Below are 18117 nucleotides of genomic sequence, written 5' to 3' on the forward strand. Positions count from 1 at the left end.
TCAGGACACGTGTGACACCCGTCACTCCACCAGCTTTACCTGTGTCACTCTCCCGAGGCAGGAGCACAGAGATTGCCCAAGGAAAACCGGCAATTTTCAGAAAGGAGTTTTGAAAAATGCTGCAAAACATCTCCCTCCAGTCTATCCTTCCCCTGGAAACACGATCTGAAATGTTTCCAGCCTTTGAAAATACACTTTCAAAAAATCTTCAACTCTCCCAATAAGGCAACAGAGGGAGGGGGGAAACCCCTTTAAAACTTTACATTTGGATTAAAATATGCAGATATATGATGTAAACAGAGAAAATATCTATGTGACTGAATAGAAGGGAGAGTTTTGGAGGGTTTGAAGTTGGTGTCCATCACTGAGTGAGTGAACACCTGTGGCCAGGGAAAGGTAAAGGGGAAAAACGGCTGGGATGGAGGGATGGAGGGATGGATGGATGGATGGATGGATGGATGGATGGATGCCATGAGGGCAAAAACAGGGAGAGCCTCCAGTGCCCAGCACCTTGTCCCTGCCACCATGCAGCACGTAAATAACACAATGAATAAAATATCAGGCTGAAATGTGAGGCATTAAATATTTAACCTCGCGCCTGCCCGCGCAGCGCCCAGGTACAGCTGGGTCCTGCAATATTTAAACGTTGCTCCTCACTCGCTTTTACCGACCCCGAGCGCGGTCACTTCACGGCAGCCGCGGCCGGAGGGGTCTCGGGGGAGCGGGAAGGGGCTCTCGGTGGGTTCCCCGGGCGGAGCAGCCCCGCGGAGCCCGAGCCCGGCGGCTCCGTCTCCGCCCGCCTCAGCCGCCCCACGTTACTTTGAGTGGCAGCTGGCGGCAGCCGCAAGGCCTCGTGGGCCGCGCAGTCCGCCTGCCCGTGCCGCCCGCGGCGGGAGCCCCGCCTGCTCTCAGTGCTGGGCCGGACCCCGCGGCAGAGCCGGTCCGGGCCGCTCCCCGGGCCCGCGGCGGCGGTAGGGACCGCACGGACCGGCCCGGGGCGCCGCGGCCATGAGGGCGTAGCCAAGGGCTGACTACAACTCCCAGCGTGCCCCGCGGCCTCTCTTTGGGGGCTCTGGCCGCCCGCTCGCTTCTCATTAGTGGATATGTTTCTTGCGTCACGAGCCCATGTGGGAACCGCGCAGGGCGATTGGCTGGCGCTCCCGCAGCGGCAGCCAATGGCCGGTGCGAGCGCCGCCGCTGCGGGCTGCGGGCCGGTTAAGGTGGAGCGGACGGAGGGGACGGGATGGGGCAGTCCCGTCGTGCCCGCCCCTCCCGGTGGGGCTGCTCCGGTTACACCGGGGGCTGGTCCCGAGGGACCTCGGCCCCACTGTGCACCGGAACCGGCTGCCCTGGGGTCCCCGGCTTGGCGGGCACTGTCCGGCTGCACTCGTTTGTGATGTTCGCCCCCGGGTGCTGCCCCGCCGGTGGCCGGTGCCGCCTCCGCCCGCAGCGTCGGGGGCGGTGGCAGCGCTCGGCGTCATTCCCCGGGGACCGAGCTGCTCTGGGGACCGGGAAAGCTCCGCACCGCGTTGGGGGACACGAGCGTGGCGGGTCCGGGGGCAGCGCCCAGTGAGCCCCGGTCTGGGGCGGCAGTGCAGGCGGGCACCTCCTGAGCGGCTTCGTTCGGGACAGCAGCGGCATCTCCAGAGCCGGCGCCTCCCTCGAGCTCCCCTCGATCTCCAGCATCGCCGCGCTCGCTCGGCGCCGCGGCGGGCGCGGGAGCTCCGGTGTCCCGAGCCCCGCGGGAGCGCGCCTCCTTAAGCGGGCGCGGACGGCCGGGGCGCGCGGGGCCGAGCGGCCGCTCCCCCCCCCGGCACCGGGGCCGCCTCAGCCCCGCCCCGGCCCCGGGAACGAGACCCCGGGAGCGCCGCTCGGTCAAACCCCGGCTCCCCGCCGAGCCCCGGCACCCCCGGGGGAGCGGGAACCGGCAGCAGCGCCCGGGGAGCGGCGGGGCCGGGAGCCCTCAGGATGTTCCCTCAGGGACGGCACCCGGTAAGTGCGGCGGGGGCGTCGGGGCCGGGCCGGGCCGCGGGGCCGAGCCCGCCGGCAGCCTCCACAGCCGGGCTGTGTCTCCTCTACAGCCCGGGCAGCCCTTCAAGTTCTCGGTGCTGGAAATCTGCGAGCGAATCAAGGAGGAGTTTCAGTTCCTGCAGGCGCAGTACCACAGGTGGGACCGGGGCCGGTGGGACCGGGCTGGGCTGGGCTCAGTGCAGTGAGAAAATGGGGAAGGAGAAGGTGGAGAGCTCCTTCAGGGGCACAGTCTGGTGTTTAAGGACGGAGTGAAGCCGTCAGAGCTGGGCAGGAGCAGCTTTGGGGTCAGGCACTCCCCAGAGCTGTTGCTGTGCCGGTGGGACCCAGCCTTGAATCCTAAAAGGATCAGATTTGGGAGCGGGCTCTGGAGGGGTGGGTGGTGGTGGCAGAGCCTCGCCCGTGCAGGAGCCTGGGGAAGGAGGAAGAGGAGGGAGGTTTGGGCTGGGGGACAGCGTGAAAGTGAGAGCTGGGGAAGCCCGGTCTTGAGTGGGGGTCCCACGGGGAGGATCAGCCGAATTTCCTCTGGCTGAGCTGGGTGTAGGGGCAGGGAGGGCACAGAGCCCTGGGTGGGTGCTACAGGTGTGTGACAGCCCTGCAGGTGCCCCGGGGAGGGTTTGTGACACCCCTGCAGCACGCAGGGACAGGCGGGAGATGTGCTGAGCTTGCCCCAGGGATGGGGCAGGAGCTGCTGCAGGTCCATGAATGGAAGCCCTGGCTTCTCTTTGCAGCCTGAAGCTGGAGTGTGAGAAGCTGGTGAGCGAGAAGACAGAGATGCAGAGGCATTATGTCATGGTGAGCTGTCCCCCTGCCATGTCCCCTGAAGGGCTGTCCCCACTTCTGCTGCCCTCACACACATCTGGCTGCTGGGGCTCCTCTCAGTCCTACCCAGTGCTCACCTTGGGGCTGGGGAGATGTGGGGCAGGAAGGAGTTAATCACCATTTCTCTTGGTGCTCAGTGCTGCTTGAGCCCGGGAATCCTGCCATAGGTTTTGTTTCTCTTTTTTTTTTTTTTTTTAACCTTTTTCTATCTGGCCTTGTAAGAGAGCTCCCAGCTCTTCCTTCTCTCTCTCCCAAGGGGTGGATATTTAAGAGCTGATGTTCCAAAGCTCATGGTTTGGGTGGAAGGGGAAGGAGCTGTTGCCAATGAAGGGTTAAAAGGCCCCAGGACAGACTGACCATCACTCAGAGCCTGCCAGGAGCTGCTGGGAGGAAGAGGATGGGGGGACAGCACAGCAGCTCCTTCTCCTTCATCACCTGACCTTCCTGGCCCCTCTGGGGAAAGGGGGTACCCAAGTGACACCATCCAAGAGGCAAAAAGATGTGAATTTGGGCAAAGAATATCCCAGGGGTGAACACAGCCCTGCTTGTGAGGCTGGGTGTTGATATTGCAGGGCATGTTCCTCTCACCCCTCAGCTGGGATCCTTCCCCACATCCCTGAGGCTCACAGGGATTTCCAGAAGTGCTTTCCTGCCTTTGGAACAGGTTTTGCTGGAGGAAAGCAGGAAAGCTCTGGTGCCTTTGTCTGCCCAGGTGTGGGGATTGGGGTCAGAGTCACTGGTGGCTGCTGAAGGGTGAAACCTGGAACAGGTTCCAAGAGCCAGGACAGGAGTTGGGGGGCAGCAGGACTGGTTTCCCCTGGCTTAAACAAACTGCAGGTGTAAATAAACAGCCTGGCCCTGCTGCCTGCCTTGTCCCAGGCTCCTGGCACAGTGTCCCAACCATTCCTTAGGGCTGGAGGCAGCCAAACCCCGGGCTGGTCCTGGGCCAGCTGCTCTGGACAGCTCCTAACCAGGCTGTGCTGTGCTTTTTGCTTTTCCTCTCAGTACTACGAGATGTCCTACGGCCTCAACATTGAAATGCACAAGCAGGTAAGTGCAGGGGGACTGGGAGAGTAGGGAGAGGCTGAGGTTGGAAAATGATCTCCCTTGAGCCCTGTAGCTCTAATGGCTCTAAGTGACACAGGGACTGGCTTGCAGAGGGATGCAGCAGTTGTCAGGATGTGTTATTGAGTTCCCCATCCCAAAGAGAAGCACTCAGAGCCCTGCTGTGAGCCCTGGTGCCTCCCTGCAGTGCTTCCCTGGGGCCCCACTTGAAGGAGGGATGTGGAGGAAACAGCAGGAGCTAGAACCCAGAGGCAAATGGATTGTCTTTCTTTTCTTTTTTTTTTTTTTTTTTTTTCCTTAATCCCCTTTTCCTTTCCCAAAGCCAGAGGAGTGTTTTCACCCTTCCCCGGTTCCCCTTTTGTTCCAGCCTTAATTTGCTTTCCCTCTTCAGATTTATCAATCTAGTCATCATGGGCTCTCTGCCAGGGAAATTAGTTTGGACCAATGCCTGACAAAGTGGCAAGTCAACTGCCATATCCCTCCAGCTGGCTCAGCCCCTCCGAGTTTGCTCCTTTTGTTAGCAGGGAGCCTCGTGGGGACCACATTCCTGCCACCCTCACACACCCCAAAATCCAGTGGGAATTTGAGCCAGGGGTGGCCAAAGCCAGGTGGGGATGGGGGCTCTGCCCATGAAGTGGTGACCAAAGGGTTGAGGAGTGGGATCCTGGGCAGGAGGGGGTCTCAGGATCTGTGGGCACAGTGGGAGAGCAGCTGGGAGCTGCAGGTGAGCACAGGGTGGCTCTGGGGCACGGCAGGGAAATGTTCCCTTTGTTCTCCCTTGGCTCCCAGCCTGCTTTGACCTCTGCAGCACCGGCGGGGATTGTCAGAAACCTGAGCTGCTAAAACCCTTCAGAGCAGCCAGCCCCGGGCTGCATTTACAGTTTTCCCCAGGAAATGTGGGGTTTTCTCTTGGAGAGGCTGGGCTGGAAGTCACAGCCCCTTTCCTCAGAAGCGCTGCTTGCCCTGCTGTGGGTTTGTCTGCAACCACAGAGCCTCTCCTCACAGGATGCACCGGGTTTTGTGCATTCTCCCATGGGCAGGGGCAGCTCTGGGGGTGCTTTGTGCCTCTGAAGGAGCAGGAGGAGCTGTCTCAGGGTTTGGTGAGGCTGGGAGTGCTCCAGATCAGGGCAGGTACAACCAGAGAGCCTTGAGGGGTTTGCTGGTGCCATTCCAAGAGGGCTGGATCTGTGCAGCTCTGCATCCTGCTTGCTCTGCCTGGCTTGGAGCTGGATGTTTGGGAAGGGAAGGCACAGGGAGGGCTCCCTGCCAGCCCCTGTGGCTCGGCTCCCCTCTGTCCCTGCCCGCAAAGCCAGGATGGGTTTGGGCTGAGCAAAGGCAGCTGGGCTGCAGGGACTGACAGCTTGGAGCTTGCCTTGGCCTGGAGCCACGCAGGGATTGAGGCCTGGGGTCCCTCCCCTGTGCCTGGCAGAGCCCTCGGGAAATCCCACAGGGATGCAGAGGCAGCAGGAGAATTTCTGTCAGTGGGGGCAGAGTTTCATCCTCTGCAGAGCTTGTGTTTGCAGGATGGGGATCAGAACCCTCCATCCATGGTGATACCTGCTGATTCCTGCTTTCCTCCTTCAGGCAGAGATTGTCAAGAGGCTGAGTGCCATTTGTGCCCAGATCATTCCCTTCCTGACACAGGAGGTAAGGAGCATGCACCAGATTGATTTGCCCCTTCCCAATAAACCAGAGCCAAGCCCAGCCTGAACCACGGGAGGTTTTGGGGAGGAAAACTTCAAGCTTGGGCTGGAGGGGAGGGAGAAGGGGCTGTGCAGGGAAGGGTGGGGCAGTGTGGAGCTCCCTGGGGCAGGAGCAGGGTGTGACCACCCCACCCTGTGCTCTTGCTGCCCAGCACCAGCAGCAGGTCCTGCAGGCAGTGGAACGGGCCAAGCAGGTGACCATGGGCGAGCTCAACACCATCGTCGGGGTGAGTTGCACTGCCTGCCTGGGGGCAAAAACTCTTCCCTGCCTGGGGGTTTGGGACCTGCAGTGATGGGGGAAATTTTTACTCTTTTCATACACCCATTTTTTACTAGTTTGTCACACCTATTTTTTACTATATAAGGGTTTTTACTATTTTCACACGCACATTTTTTACTGTTTAAGGGCTTTTACTATTTTGATACACCCATTTTCCATTTTTTACTTTTTAAGGGTTTTTACTATTTTAATGCACCATTTTTTACTATTTAAGTATTTTTACTATTTGACACACCCATTTTTTACTATTTTAGGGTTTTTACTCTTTTGACACACCCATATTTTACTATTTAAGGGTTTTTACTATTTGACACACCCATTATTTACTATTTAAGGGTTTTTACTATTTTGACACACCCATTTTTTACTATTTAAGGGTTTTTACTATTTTAATACACCCATTTTTACTTTTTAAGGGCTTTTACTATTTTGATACGCCCATTTTCCATTTTTTACTATTTAAGGGTTTTTACTATTTTAGTACACTCATTTTTTACTATTTAAAGATTTTTACTATTTGACACACCCATTTTTTTACTATTTAAAGGGTTTTCACTATTTTGATACACCCATTTTCCATTTTTTACTTTTTAAGGGTCTTTACCAATTTGGCACACCCATTTTTTACTATTGAAGGGATTTTACTAATTTGACATACACAGTTTTTACAATGTAAGGGTTTTCACTATTTTGACACAATAAATTTTTCATTATTTTAAGGGTTTTTACTATTTTAATCCACCCATTGTGGTGGAGGGATTTGCCACAGTGTCCTGAAGGTGTTGGGTGCCCTGTGGCACAGCGATGGCCTGGGGTTGTGTGTGCAGGGAGAGACTCAAAGGTGGAAGGGGAACAGGAGGAAAACAAAGTGCAGAGGGAGAATAAAAGAGGCTGCGCTGAGCCTGCAGAGCCCAGACAGCCCCGGGGGAAGGGGCAGGGCTGTGACCCAGCCTGTGCAGCCCCCAGAGCTCCGCTGCCCCCTCCCCATTTCCATCCCTGTCTCATCCCATGAGCTTTGCAGCCTGCAGGGAGGGGAGGGAGGGCCGGGCTGTGGCTGCCTCCTGCCCATCCACATCCAGGACCATTTGCTCTTTCTCTTTCAGCAGCAGCAGCTCCAGCAGCTCTCCCAGCACGCAGCCCCCCTCCCGCTGGCTGCCCACCCCTCCAGCACGCAGCCCCCCAGCCTGAGCGCGGCCAGCTCGGGGCTCCTGGCCCTCTCCGGGGTGCTGATGGCTCAGGTTCAGCTGGCCAAGGAGCACAGAGTGGCCCAGCATGGGGAGAGCAGAGGTAAAGGGGAGAAGCACGGCTGGGTTAACCCTTGAAAGGCTGGGATGCTGTTCTGCCTCTGTGCTGAGGCTCCTGGCTGCTGCATCCCCAGGGATGGCAAATTCATGGAATGGAATGCCTGCAGCCCCAGGAGGCTGGCTGTGTTTGTGGCTGCTCTGCAGTGATGCTGTGTGTGCAGCCCTGGGCAAGTGTTTGTGCACACACACAGCTCTCCCTGCTCCCCTGGGTGTTTCCAGTGCATGAGATCCCCACCACAAAGAAATCCTCTCTTTTTACACCAAGATCTGATACTTAAAGATGAGACTTTTAAGGAAAATTCTGTTGCAAGCCTTTGGTAGAAACTGTGACAGCCACAAGCCTGGGGCAAGGAATTCAGAAAGCAGAGCCTCATTGGGTGTGTTGTGCCCTGTAAATTACACTAATTCCTAGTCCAGATGGGCACCTCCTCCTGTCAGGATCAGCGAGTGCCTTCCAAACATCATCAATATTTAATCATCATTAAATCAGTGCTCTGAATGCTACTGCCAGGCCTGGGCCAAATGAGTAACTGTGCCCAGCTCTGCTCATGGCCTGTTGCACAAAGGAGGAGCTGCTCTGAGCTCAGATCACCTTTTCAGAGCACAGGCATGGAGTGGTTGTGCTGAGAGGAAGCTGGGACAGGGAGAGAGGCTCTGTGGGCTGGGAACAGGCAGCCAGATTTAGCAGGAGTGATATTTCCCTGCACATTTCCCTGCACACTCCCCTGGGGAAGGTGCTGACTGAAATGCACTTGGGTCAGGACCCCAGAGCAGCAGCAAAGCCAGGCATGGGTGGGGTTTGCTGCAGGTTCTCAGGGTCTGGCTTGGCCTGCAGGATTTCAAGGTGGTGAAAAGAGCAGCAGGAAGCTGTTGGTGGCAGCTCTGCCCCCCTTCCCTGCACACAGCTGTCTGCAGCTCAAATCCTGCCCGTGTTTCTTTAAGGATGGCTTCCACAAAGGAGGAAAACAAAGTCCAGAGAGAGAGAGAGAATAAAAGCAGGCTGTGCTGTGCTGAGCCTGCTTAACCCTCAGAGCCCAGGCAGCCAGAACTTCTCTCAGCCTGGGTGTCTGGCTGTGGTGAGGGCCATTCCTTATTAAAAAAAAAAAATAAAGAAAAAGATTGAAATTCTCCATCTGTCTGGGGTTAATCCTCAGTGCTCTGCCATAGAGCTGGTGTGAGTCAAGCTGAGCCAGGGGTGCACAGGGCTGATGGCAGGCATCTGGTCCCACTCCAGACCATGGCCTTGGAGCAGTGCCCACAGGAATCCCTCAGCTTCCCATCCCTGCCTGCCTCTCCTTGCCAGCAGAGACCTGGACTCATTCTCTCTAAATGCTGGTGGATCTTTAGGAGCAAAAATCAGCCAGGGAAGGTTGCTGAGGGCCAGCCCACAGCCCTGTGTTTGGGTTTGCAGTAAATGTGTTCCCTGGGCTGGGTTTGCAGTAAATGCCTGGCACTCCTTCCCTGGGCTCAGGGAAGTGGACTCACTTTGCTGTGCACGTCCAAAAAGCCTCAGAGAGTTTCCAAGCAGGGCTTTTAGACATGGCTTCCTAAGGAAATGGGATGGGTGTGATTCAGGGGATCTCAGCTGGCCAGCTCTCCCCTCCTGGGGCCTTTGGATCTGTTTTCATGTCTGGGGAAGGGATTTCAGAGCTCTTGAAAGGAGGTGGGTGGGTAGAGATTCCCCTGCTTCCCTGAGGAGCACCAAAGTGCTGACCTCCCTTTAGACAGCACAAAATCCACATTTCAGGTGGGCAAATTGGGAAATCAGTTGTGATTTTTTTTTTATTTGTTTTCTAAACATCTGTCCTGCTGTTTCCTGATTTGCCCTGCTGTGCCCCTCTGTCCTTCCTGCCTGGGTATGAGGGGCACAGGCTTGGCATTAACACCCTCTCCCTGTCCTCCCCTCTGCTCTGACATGGACCTGGGATGTTCTCCCTGCTGCTGCCTGCATCCAGAGCTGACCCCAAGCAGGGTAAGTTGTGGCAGGCCAGTGGCCTCAGCTGGCCCTGGTGGCATCTCCAGTGTGCTCCAAGCTGGCCCCTGGCTCCTGGGAAGGGATGGGGCTGCTGGGTGAGCTTTGCTGGCCTGGGTGGGCTGTGTTTGCATCAGGGTTTTGTAACTGAAGCTTCTGGGCCACCTCAATTCAGTCTTTGCTGATGCAAGGAGCTAAAGATCAAGGGCTGCTCCCAAAATAACCAGCTCTGTCCTTTTCAAGGAGTTTCCAGTTTAGGAATCATTCTGAACAGGGCTCAGAGCTCTCAGCCCCTCTGCAGTCCTTGGCTGCCCCCTCCCTTTTAGGATCCCCCCAGTCCCAGAGCTGTGAGTCCCTTCCCAAGCTCCACAGCAGCTCTGCAGAATCCAGGGCCCAGGCAGGGCAAGGAAGGGTTAAATGATCTCTGCTGGGGAATTGCAGGCATTGATCTGAAGGAGAGGAGGAAGGAGAGGAGGTGTCTGTGATGCCATCACTGCCCAGGCACACCCAGGAGCCATCAGCTGCAGGGAGCTCTGCCATGGGGCATCTCTGTCACCTCTGGCTGCATTGTCACCGGTGTGGGGATGTGTGACACCCCTGCAGCTGCCAGCAGCACCTGGGGGAGGGCTCTTCTTCCTGCCCAGCCCCATTCTGCTTCCAAAACCTCCTGGCAGGGTTGAGGTGAAGCAAACAGAGCTCCAGTGGGGATTTTCTGCTTGTTGTCTCTGCAGGGCTGGATCTCCCTCACTTAACTTGGGGTTTTGGGGTTCTGGGCTCCTTCCCAGCAGCCAGGGAGATGCTTTGGCAGGATGAAAGTGGTCAAGGAGCAGGGTTTGGCCCCACTGAGAGCTGAGGGGTGGCTGCCTGCCCTCACAGTGGCTCTCACACCTTTTTCCCCTCTGCCTCAGAGCGTTTCATCTTCCCCTGCCGAGAGCCTGCCGGACGAGGAGTGCACGGGGCTGAAGAGGAAAAGGGAGGAGAAGGAGCTGCCTGGGCATTCTGTGAGTGCCCCAAGGGCTGGGCTGGGCTGGGGAGGGGGCTGGGCAGCTCTGTGCCCACCCTGCTGCACAGGGCTGCTGTGCTGGGAGCAAGAACAAAGCAAATGAGGAGCCCCAGGGAGGCCCCTCAGCCCCAGGCTGGGTCACTGCCAGCAGAACTGGCTGGTGTTGGTCCAGGGAGGGATGTACAGGAGAAAATGGGTCCTGGGAGGGATGTACAGGAGAAAATGGGTCACTCTGGGGCAGAGCACAGAGCCTGCTCCAGCATCTCCCTGTGCTGACTGAGCCCTTCTGCGTTTCTCCCTCCTCACAGGACAGCGATGGGGACAAGAGTGATGACAACCTGGTGGTGGATGAGGTGAGCCCTTAGAGCCTGGCAAGGCATCCTCCTCCAGCTGCAGGGGTTGGGTTTAGGGCTCTGGTTGCCCAGGTTTGGGGTTCTTTAGGCTGCAGCTCGTTGCTGCAGGGCAGCAGTGGCCAGCCAGGACACGTGCCAGCCCTGCTCCAGTGCGTTGTGCCAGCCAAGACTGATTCCACTCCCACTGCTCTGGGAGGGCTGTGCCAGCCAGGGCTCAGCTTTGCCAGCCACAGGCTTGGCTCTGCTTCACAGTCCCCTGTCAGCCCCTCTGCTGCAGCATCCCATATGGGGAGGCTGATAAGCTGGGATGAGAGCTCCATGGAGCTGGGCTCGCTGCTGGCAGCTCCTGTGGGTGGAGGTGGCAGGAGCCTCATGGCCTGGAGCCCCTTCCTGCCCTGCCTGGCCCTGGAGCAGCCTCAACTTTAGCTCACCTCACTGAGGAATTCCAGTCTTCTGCCATGGAGCTGCCACATGCTTCTGGTACAGCCTTTCCTGACTGAGGCACACCTGACAGAACTTGATCCCAGCCACCACCACTGTTCTTGGTAGAGAAGATGTTTTTGGGGATGTGCTTATTCCCTTCTCAGAAGACAGAGGGGAGAGAAAGATATGAAGTCTTTTTGTGCCACTTCCTAAGGAAATACAAGCCCTGAAAGGAAGATCAGGAGGAATTCCTGCAGCAAATGAGGCTTATGAAATCTGCTCATTGTGCTGATAAAATGTCACAGACCTGGTTGAATGGCAGTGCAAGAGCTGAGGGGTGGCCTTGCCTCTGAAATGGCAGCCCTGTCTCAGCTCCTCGTGTGTGCTGATCCCCATCCCTCCTTGTGAAAGCATCCCTGGCCACCAGCGTCCTCTGAACCTGCTGTCACCTCTCATTTTATCCAAAGAGAAAAACCGAGGCCGTTTCTCATCCAGGGGAGCAGAACGCAGCGCGGATGCTCCTCACTCAGAGCGAGGGCACTGCTGGGGTGGTGCTGGCTCCCCAGGGACCCTGCCCTCCTACCCAGGGCTGTTCCTGCTTCCCACAGCGCTGTTCTCCCCGCAGGACCCGCCCTCGGAGCCCGGCAGCCCCCCGAGCCGCCCGAGCCCCGCGTCTGTCGGTTCCAGTGGGGAGCACCGGGAGCAGAGCCCGGTGAGCAGCCCCGGGGCAGGGATGGGCTGTGGGGCCGGCAGGGGGTGGCCGGGAATTTCTCATTATGGCCAGTCTGGAATGCCATATACAGCCGGATAGGAATGCTGGGTTTGTGCCCGTTGGCACCTCCACCCAGGGACAGATCCGTGCCCTCGGGGCAGGGCGAGCGCTGCTGGGCACAGCCCAGCTCTGCAGTGCTCTCCACCCATCTGCCTGCAGGATTCCCCAGAGCTGCTCACAGCAATTGATTTTTCCTTTTTTTTTTTTTTCTTTTTTTTTTTGCTGCTTCTGTGTGTGTTTTTTTTTTCCCTTTTCCTTGCCAAGCACCAGTCCAGCGCTCAGATTGAAACATCAGCATGTGGGAAGGGGGAGGGAGGGATGTTTCTGCCACTCCTTGGCCTCCCAGCCACCGCAGGGACCAAGTGATCTGTCCCCCCATCTGGGGTCAGGAGCCAGCTGGGGGCTGTGGGCAGCAGCGAGCAGCAGCTCCCCAGCACAATCGGATTAGAGCAGACAAAGCGCCCTGAGCAATCTGCCAGCACAGCACGGAGCTTTTCTCTGTTATTAATTTTTTTTTTTTTCTCTCCTTTGCTGGTGTCGACAAAATCCCCAGACAGAAAAAAAAGCAGAAGAAATAGGAGAGGCAGGCAGGGAAAAAAAAAAAAAAAAAAAAGAAGCAAGGAATGAAATAGCTGTGGGGATTGGAGAGACCAGTTCATGCCAGGCATCCTCTTGGTGCCAGGGGAAATTTGCTTGAGGGGGCAGCAGATGTGTCCAGTGCAGGGTTGGGGCAGTTTGGGGTGATTCAAAGCTTGCATGGGGCATTTACAGCTGTGGGGAGAGCAGGGACATGTGAGGGGCAAAGGAGAGGGGACCTGGATGGCCAATCCTTGTCCAGCTCCATCCAGGAGCTCCTTGCACCCTGCAAGCTGTGGAGGCTGCTGGCCCAGGCTCTGCTCCCTCAGCTGAAGCTGCTCTTCTTCCCTCTGCTGCCCAGACCCACTCAGTGGCCAGCGCTGCCACCTCCAAGCCCTCCTCTTCCTCACCAGCCCGTGACTCCCTCACACCTGGCCCCGGACCCAGCTCGGCCATCGCGCTCCGGCCACCCCCGGGCAAGGCACCGGGCACCGACAGCGCCAGTGAGTGACAGGGACAGCATGGGGGGGTCACTGAGTGTCCAGGGGGGTCAGTGAGTGACAGGGACAGCATGGGGGGGTCACTGAGTGTCCAGGGGGGTCAGTGAGTGACAGGGACAGCATGGGGGGGGTCACTGAGTGTCCAGGGGGGTCAGTGAGTGACAGGGACAGCATGGGGGGGTCACTGAGTGTCCAGGAGAGCACAGGGTGGGTCTGTGAGTATCCAGGGGTGTCACTGAGTGTTCAGGGGGGTCACTGAGTGCCCAGGACAGCATGGGGGGGTCACTGAGTGTCCAGGTGTGTCAGTGTGTCCAGGGTGTCACTGAGTGTCCAGGGGTGTCAGTCAGTGACAGGGACAGCACGGGGGGGTCACTGAGTGTCCAGGTGTGTCAGTGTGTCCAGGGGTGTCACTGAGTGTCCAGGGGGGTCAGTGAGTGACAGGGACAGCATGGGGGGGTCACTGAGTGTCCAGGACAGCACAGGACAGGGCCTGCTCTGCTCTGCTTTGGTGGGATGGGATGGAGGATTCAGGACCTGTCTGCCACCAGCAGAGCTGGCAGGGCCATTGTGCACCACAAGATCAGAGCTATGAACCATGGCCAAGAGGAGCCCCTCTGCCATTGCCACACACCTGCTGGGCTGGGACCCACCACCGCTGCTGAGGATGGTGGTTGGGGTAGAGCAGGGGTTTAATCTCTTTTTCTCTGATAAAATGTCATTTTGGTGGGGCTGCACGAAGCTGGCTGCTTCAGGGCTTGGCTGTGGGGTCGGAGGGGGTGGCTGTGCAGTCACCAGGTGTCCCCCCCTCTCCCCCGGGTGCCGCCAGGGCCAAGCCGTGGCTCTCTCCTCGTGCAGCTCTCCGCAGCCCCCTGAGCTCCTGCAGCCCCTTCACGTCCTCCCTGGCCGTGGTGCCCCACGCCAGCCCCAGCCTCTGCGTGGGCACCCAGCTGTCGGTGCCCCAGGCCAGCAGCACGCTGCTCCACGGCCGCTCACCCCTGGTGAGTCACTGAGGAGGGGTCTGGGTGTGCTGGCTCTGCTGCCTGGGCACCACCTGGGCTTGCAGCCATAGAAAAGGCTCCCTTGCACAGGTTGGTGGGATGTGGGGTTGGTGGAATCTTCAGAGAAGGCTCTGCTTCTTCCACTGGTGTTTGTGGGAACCCATTTTGGTCTTTGTCACTGTATGTGAGGAGGGGGCTTGCACAGAGCCAGGCTGGTCCCAGGGTGTGCAGGGAAAGGCCAGAGCTCAGCTTTGGTGTCCTCTGCTCTGCTCCTCACGTGCCCTTTGCTTTGTGCAGGTGGCATTTGAGTCTCACCCTCACCTGAGGGCCTCCACCCTCTCCTCTTCATTCCCCACCATCCCTGGAGGGAAAGCGTAAGTGGCTGCAGGGAGGGTGGGGACGAGGGGCTGAGGGGGGAGCTGGGAGCATCTCCCTCCCAAGGGCTCACCTGAGGGGGAGCTGCTCTCCAATCCTGAATCCAGCTCTGCCATTTCATTCCTGGCAGCTGGAGCTGGGTAATTAAACCCCTCATTAGCCAGGGCATAATGGGCACCTTCCACCTTTTGGTTTGGGCACATTCCACCTTGCCTTGGGCACATTCCACCTTGGCTAGAGCGTGGCTAACAGAGAGATCACCTGCTGCCCTTGGGCATCACACAGGGGTGTTTAAGCCTCTCTTCTGCTCCCTTCTGTGCCATCTCCTTCCATGGCTCTGACTCCAAACCATGCTGGATGGGGGCTGTGCTGAGGGAGGAGGGGAGATGGTGGCTTCTGGGGGTGAATTTGGGCTCTGTGGACAAGCTGAGGGCAGCAGGGAGCAGAGCCTGAGGGAAAGCTGGGCTGTGGTTGTTGTGTGCCAAACTGGCATTGCTGGGTGTGTTCTGCTCATGGCTCTGACTCCAGACTGTGCTGCCTGTGTTGGACCTGCATGGCACCTGTCCACTCAGGATTCTGCTGTTTCTGACCATTCTGCTTTCTTCAAGTGCCTTCTCCTTCCATGTCCTCTGCCTCCAGACTGTGCTGCCTGTTTTGGACCTGTGTGGCTCCTGTTCATGCAGGATCCTGCTCTGCTCCCTTCTAGTGCCTTCTCCTTCCATGACCTCTGACTCCAAAACATGCTGCTGTTTGTGCCACGTGCCCATGGTGCCTGTTGGAACCACATGGCACCAGCCCCTGTCTACACAGGATTCTGCTCTGCTTCCCATTGCTCTGCTTCTCACTGCTCTGCTCCCATCTAGTACCTTCTCCTTCCATGCCCTCTGCCTCAGACCCTGCTGCCTGTGTTGGACCTGCATGGCGCCTGCCCACGCAGGATCCTGCTGTGTTCCTCACTGCTGTGCTCCCTTCCAGTGCCTTCTCCTTCCATGTCCTCTGTCTCCAAAACATGCTGCCTCTGTTAGACCTGTATGGCATCTGCCTACACAGGATTCTGCTCTGCTTCTCACTGCTCTTTTTCTCTCAACTCTGCTCCCTTCCAGTACTTTCTCCTTCCATGCCCTCTGCCTCCAGACCATCCTGTCTGTGTTAGACCTGCATGGCACCTGCCCGTGCAGGATTCTGCTCTGGTTCTTGTTGCTCTGCTTCTCATTGCTCGGCTCCCATCTAGTACCTTCTCCTTCCATGCCCTCTGCCTCAGACCCTGCTGCCTGTGTTGGCCCTGCATGGCGCCTGCCCCTGCAGGATCCTGCTCTGTTCCTCACTGCTGTGCTCCCTTGCAGTGCCTACTCCTTCCACGTCAGTGCAGACGGGCAGATGCAGCCGGTGCCTTTCCCCCCCGACGCCCTGCTGGGCTCCGGCATCCCCCGGCACGCGCGGCAGCTGCACACGCTGAGCCACGGCGAGGTGGTCTGTGCTGTCACCATCAGCAACTCCACCAGACACGTCTACACCGGGGGCAAGGGCTGCGTCAAGGTCTGGGACGTGGGGCAGCCGGGCACCAAGACGGCCGTGGCTCAGCTCGACTGCCTGGTGAGGAGGAGGAGGAGGAGGAGGAGGAGCAGGAATGCCTTTGGGCTGGGGCTGGCAAGGGGAATGTGCCCCTGCTGCAGTGCAGGGGACAGAGGGGCCTTTCCCAGCTGCAGGGGGAGAAGGAGAAGTGTCCCCTGCAAGGCCCTGTGTGCTCACCATGTGCTCCTTGCCTTGCCCTGCTGCCTGTGCCCCCCGTGCAGAACCGGGACAACTACATCCGCTCCTGCAAGCTGCTCCCCGACGGGCGCAGCCTGATCGTGGGGGGGGAGGCCAGCACCCTGTCCATCTGGGACCTGGCAGCCCCCACGCCCCGCATCAAGGCTGAGCTCACCTCCTCTGCCCCCGCCTGCTACGCCCTGGCCATCAGCCCTGACGCCAAAGTCTGCTTCTCCTGCTGCAGCGACGGCAACATCGTGGTGTGGGACCTGCAGAACCAGACCCTGGTCAGGTGAGACTGGGCCAGGGGCTGCAGGGCAGCACTGCTGGGGACTCCTCGGGCCAGGATCCCCTCATTGTCCCCTGCACCGTGTCCCTGCCTGTCCCTGGCCATGGCACAGGGCCTGTCCTTGCACTGCTGGCTGCTGCCCTGCCCATGCTCTGTGCTGCAGGTGCTGCCTGCCCTGCCAGCTGTGCCCTCTCCCTCTCCATCCCTCTCTTTCCCAGGCAGTTTCAAGGCCACACAGACGGTGCCAGCTGCATTGACATCTCTAACTATGGCACCAAGCTGTGGACAGGGGGGCTGGACAACACCGTGCGCTGCTGGGACCTGCGGGAGGGCCGGCAGCTGCAGCAGCACGACTTCAGCTCCCAGGTAGGGCTGGAGCCCTCTGGAGCCCCCTGGGCCAGCTGGCACCTGCTGCTGGGCCAGCCTGTGAGCCTGTGTGTCCCCTCAGATCTTCTCCCTGGGCTACTGCCCCATGGGAGAGTGGCTGGCCGTGGGCATGGAGAGCAGCAACGTGGAGATCCTGCACGTCACCAAACCCGACAAGTACCAGCTGCACCTCCACGAGAGCTGTGTCCTCTCTCTCAAATTCGCCTCCTGTGGTAGGCAAGGGCCCTTTTTTCTGCCTGGGCTGTGGATAGCCTCAGATTTATCCCTGTGGTTTATCCCCTGAATGGTGTCCCAGCTGCTGACACCCATTCTGTCTCCTGTCCCAGGGAAGTGGTTTGTGAGCACAGGGAAGGACAACCTGCTCAACGCCTGGAGGGCGCCCTATGGAGCCAGCATCTTCCAGGTGGGCTCAGGAATCTGTGCAGGGGGATTGTGGTGGCTCCAGGCACCAGCCCTGCTCTCACCCCCTGCCCTCTCACTCAGTCTAAGGAGTCCTCGTCAGTCCTGAGCTGTGACATCTCTGTCAACGACAAATTCATCGTGACGGGCTCTGGTGACAAGAAGGCCACAGTGTATGAGGTGGTTTACTGACTGCTGTCACCATCAGCAATGGGGACACACCTTGCCCAATGCCACCATGGCTGGACCTGCCCTCCTGCAGCTCTACTTTCCCTCATCCTCCCCTGCTGTCTGCACCAAACCAAGGCTCCAGCCCCATCTCCTGCCCTGCTTCCTGCAGGAGGTGAGGGCTGGGTGTAGCCTGGCACCTCCTGAGGCTGGGCAAGGGCTGGGCTGGGCATCCTGGGTTCTGTCTGTCCTGCAGGGAGCTGGACAGAGCCCGAGAGCCTGTGTCTCCTGAGTTACTGCTACTGACTTAACAGCACCCATTTTCTGCTGCACAAACAGCTGTAAATTATCAGTAAAGAAATGTATTTAAATATGTTTTCAATCCCTTACTAATAAAAATGAACAAAAGAAGGGTTGGGCCCGTTCTGAGCAGGGACTTTTGCCAGCCAGTGCTGCCAGCTGTGCCAAGGGCTGGGCTCTGGAGGGTGTCCTGGGGGGCTGATTTTGGCCAGCAGCACAGGAGGGGACGCTCCCAGCGTGGCAGAGGTGTGGCTGCTGGCCTGCAGCGCTCTGTGGTGCCTGCGGTGAGCTGTGGCTGGGGCAGGAGCCCGGAGCAGCTGCCACACCGCAGCCCTTGGCAGCCCCGGGCTCCTGGGAGCAGCCCTGCTCGCCCACGGCAGTGCTGGCAGGCGGCCAGACCGATAAGGCAGGCGCTGAGTGCTCACATCTCATTTCCTTCACAAACCACTTCCTCCGGGGCTGGCCTCGCCTCTCCCCCGCACCCACAGAGCCCCAGGCTGCTCCACTGGGGCACGGCAGAGCCAGCGCCACGCTGTGCCCACGCTGCTGCTCCAGCAGGGCCAGCGATGGGCTCTGCCCACCGAGGAGCCCCCTCAGACCCTCCTCAGCACAGCAAAGGAGCAGCACGTTGTGACCAAAAGGGACAAGGTT

The 18117-nt window shown here is 58.5% G+C and overlaps 1 protein-coding gene across 7 annotated transcripts; it reads left to right on the forward strand.

Annotated features, from left to right (window-relative positions):
• The first annotated feature begins 1690 nt into the window (after window positions 1–1690).
• On the forward strand, window positions 1691–17577 carry TLE2 (TLE family member 2, transcriptional corepressor). 7 transcript variants are annotated; one of them, XR_010442925.1, is made up of 20 exons: window positions 1827–1992; window positions 2082–2167; window positions 2760–2823; window positions 3856–3900; window positions 5500–5562; window positions 5771–5845; window positions 7002–7185; window positions 9158–9174; window positions 10083–10175; window positions 10486–10530; window positions 11579–11665; window positions 12663–12804; window positions 13657–13799; window positions 14097–14173; window positions 15518–15767; window positions 15968–16215; window positions 16435–16578; window positions 16661–16811; window positions 16926–17002; window positions 17083–17577. XR_010442925.1 is itself a non-coding variant. In XM_064734102.1 (20 exons), the coding sequence occupies exons 1-20, from the start codon at window positions 1969–1971 to the stop codon at window positions 17085–17087; spliced, it is 2028 nt and encodes a 675-aa protein (XP_064590172.1). In that variant the 5' UTR covers window positions 1827–1968; the 3' UTR covers window positions 17088–17577. The 7 variants fall into 7 exon arrangements, 6 of the variants coding, with proteins under 6 accessions (XP_064590174.1, XP_064590172.1, XP_064590169.1 ...); XM_064734102.1 differs by having other exon boundaries at window positions 16431–16578; window positions 16661–16815; XM_064734099.1 differs by having other exon boundaries at window positions 16431–16578.
• Window positions 17578–18117: the final 540 nt, after the last annotated feature.

Source organism: Zonotrichia leucophrys, chromosome 28 (genome assembly GCF_028769735.1).
Source record: "Zonotrichia leucophrys gambelii isolate GWCS_2022_RI chromosome 28, RI_Zleu_2.0, whole genome shotgun sequence".
Classification (NCBI taxonomy): domain Eukaryota; kingdom Metazoa; phylum Chordata; class Aves; order Passeriformes; family Passerellidae; genus Zonotrichia; species Zonotrichia leucophrys.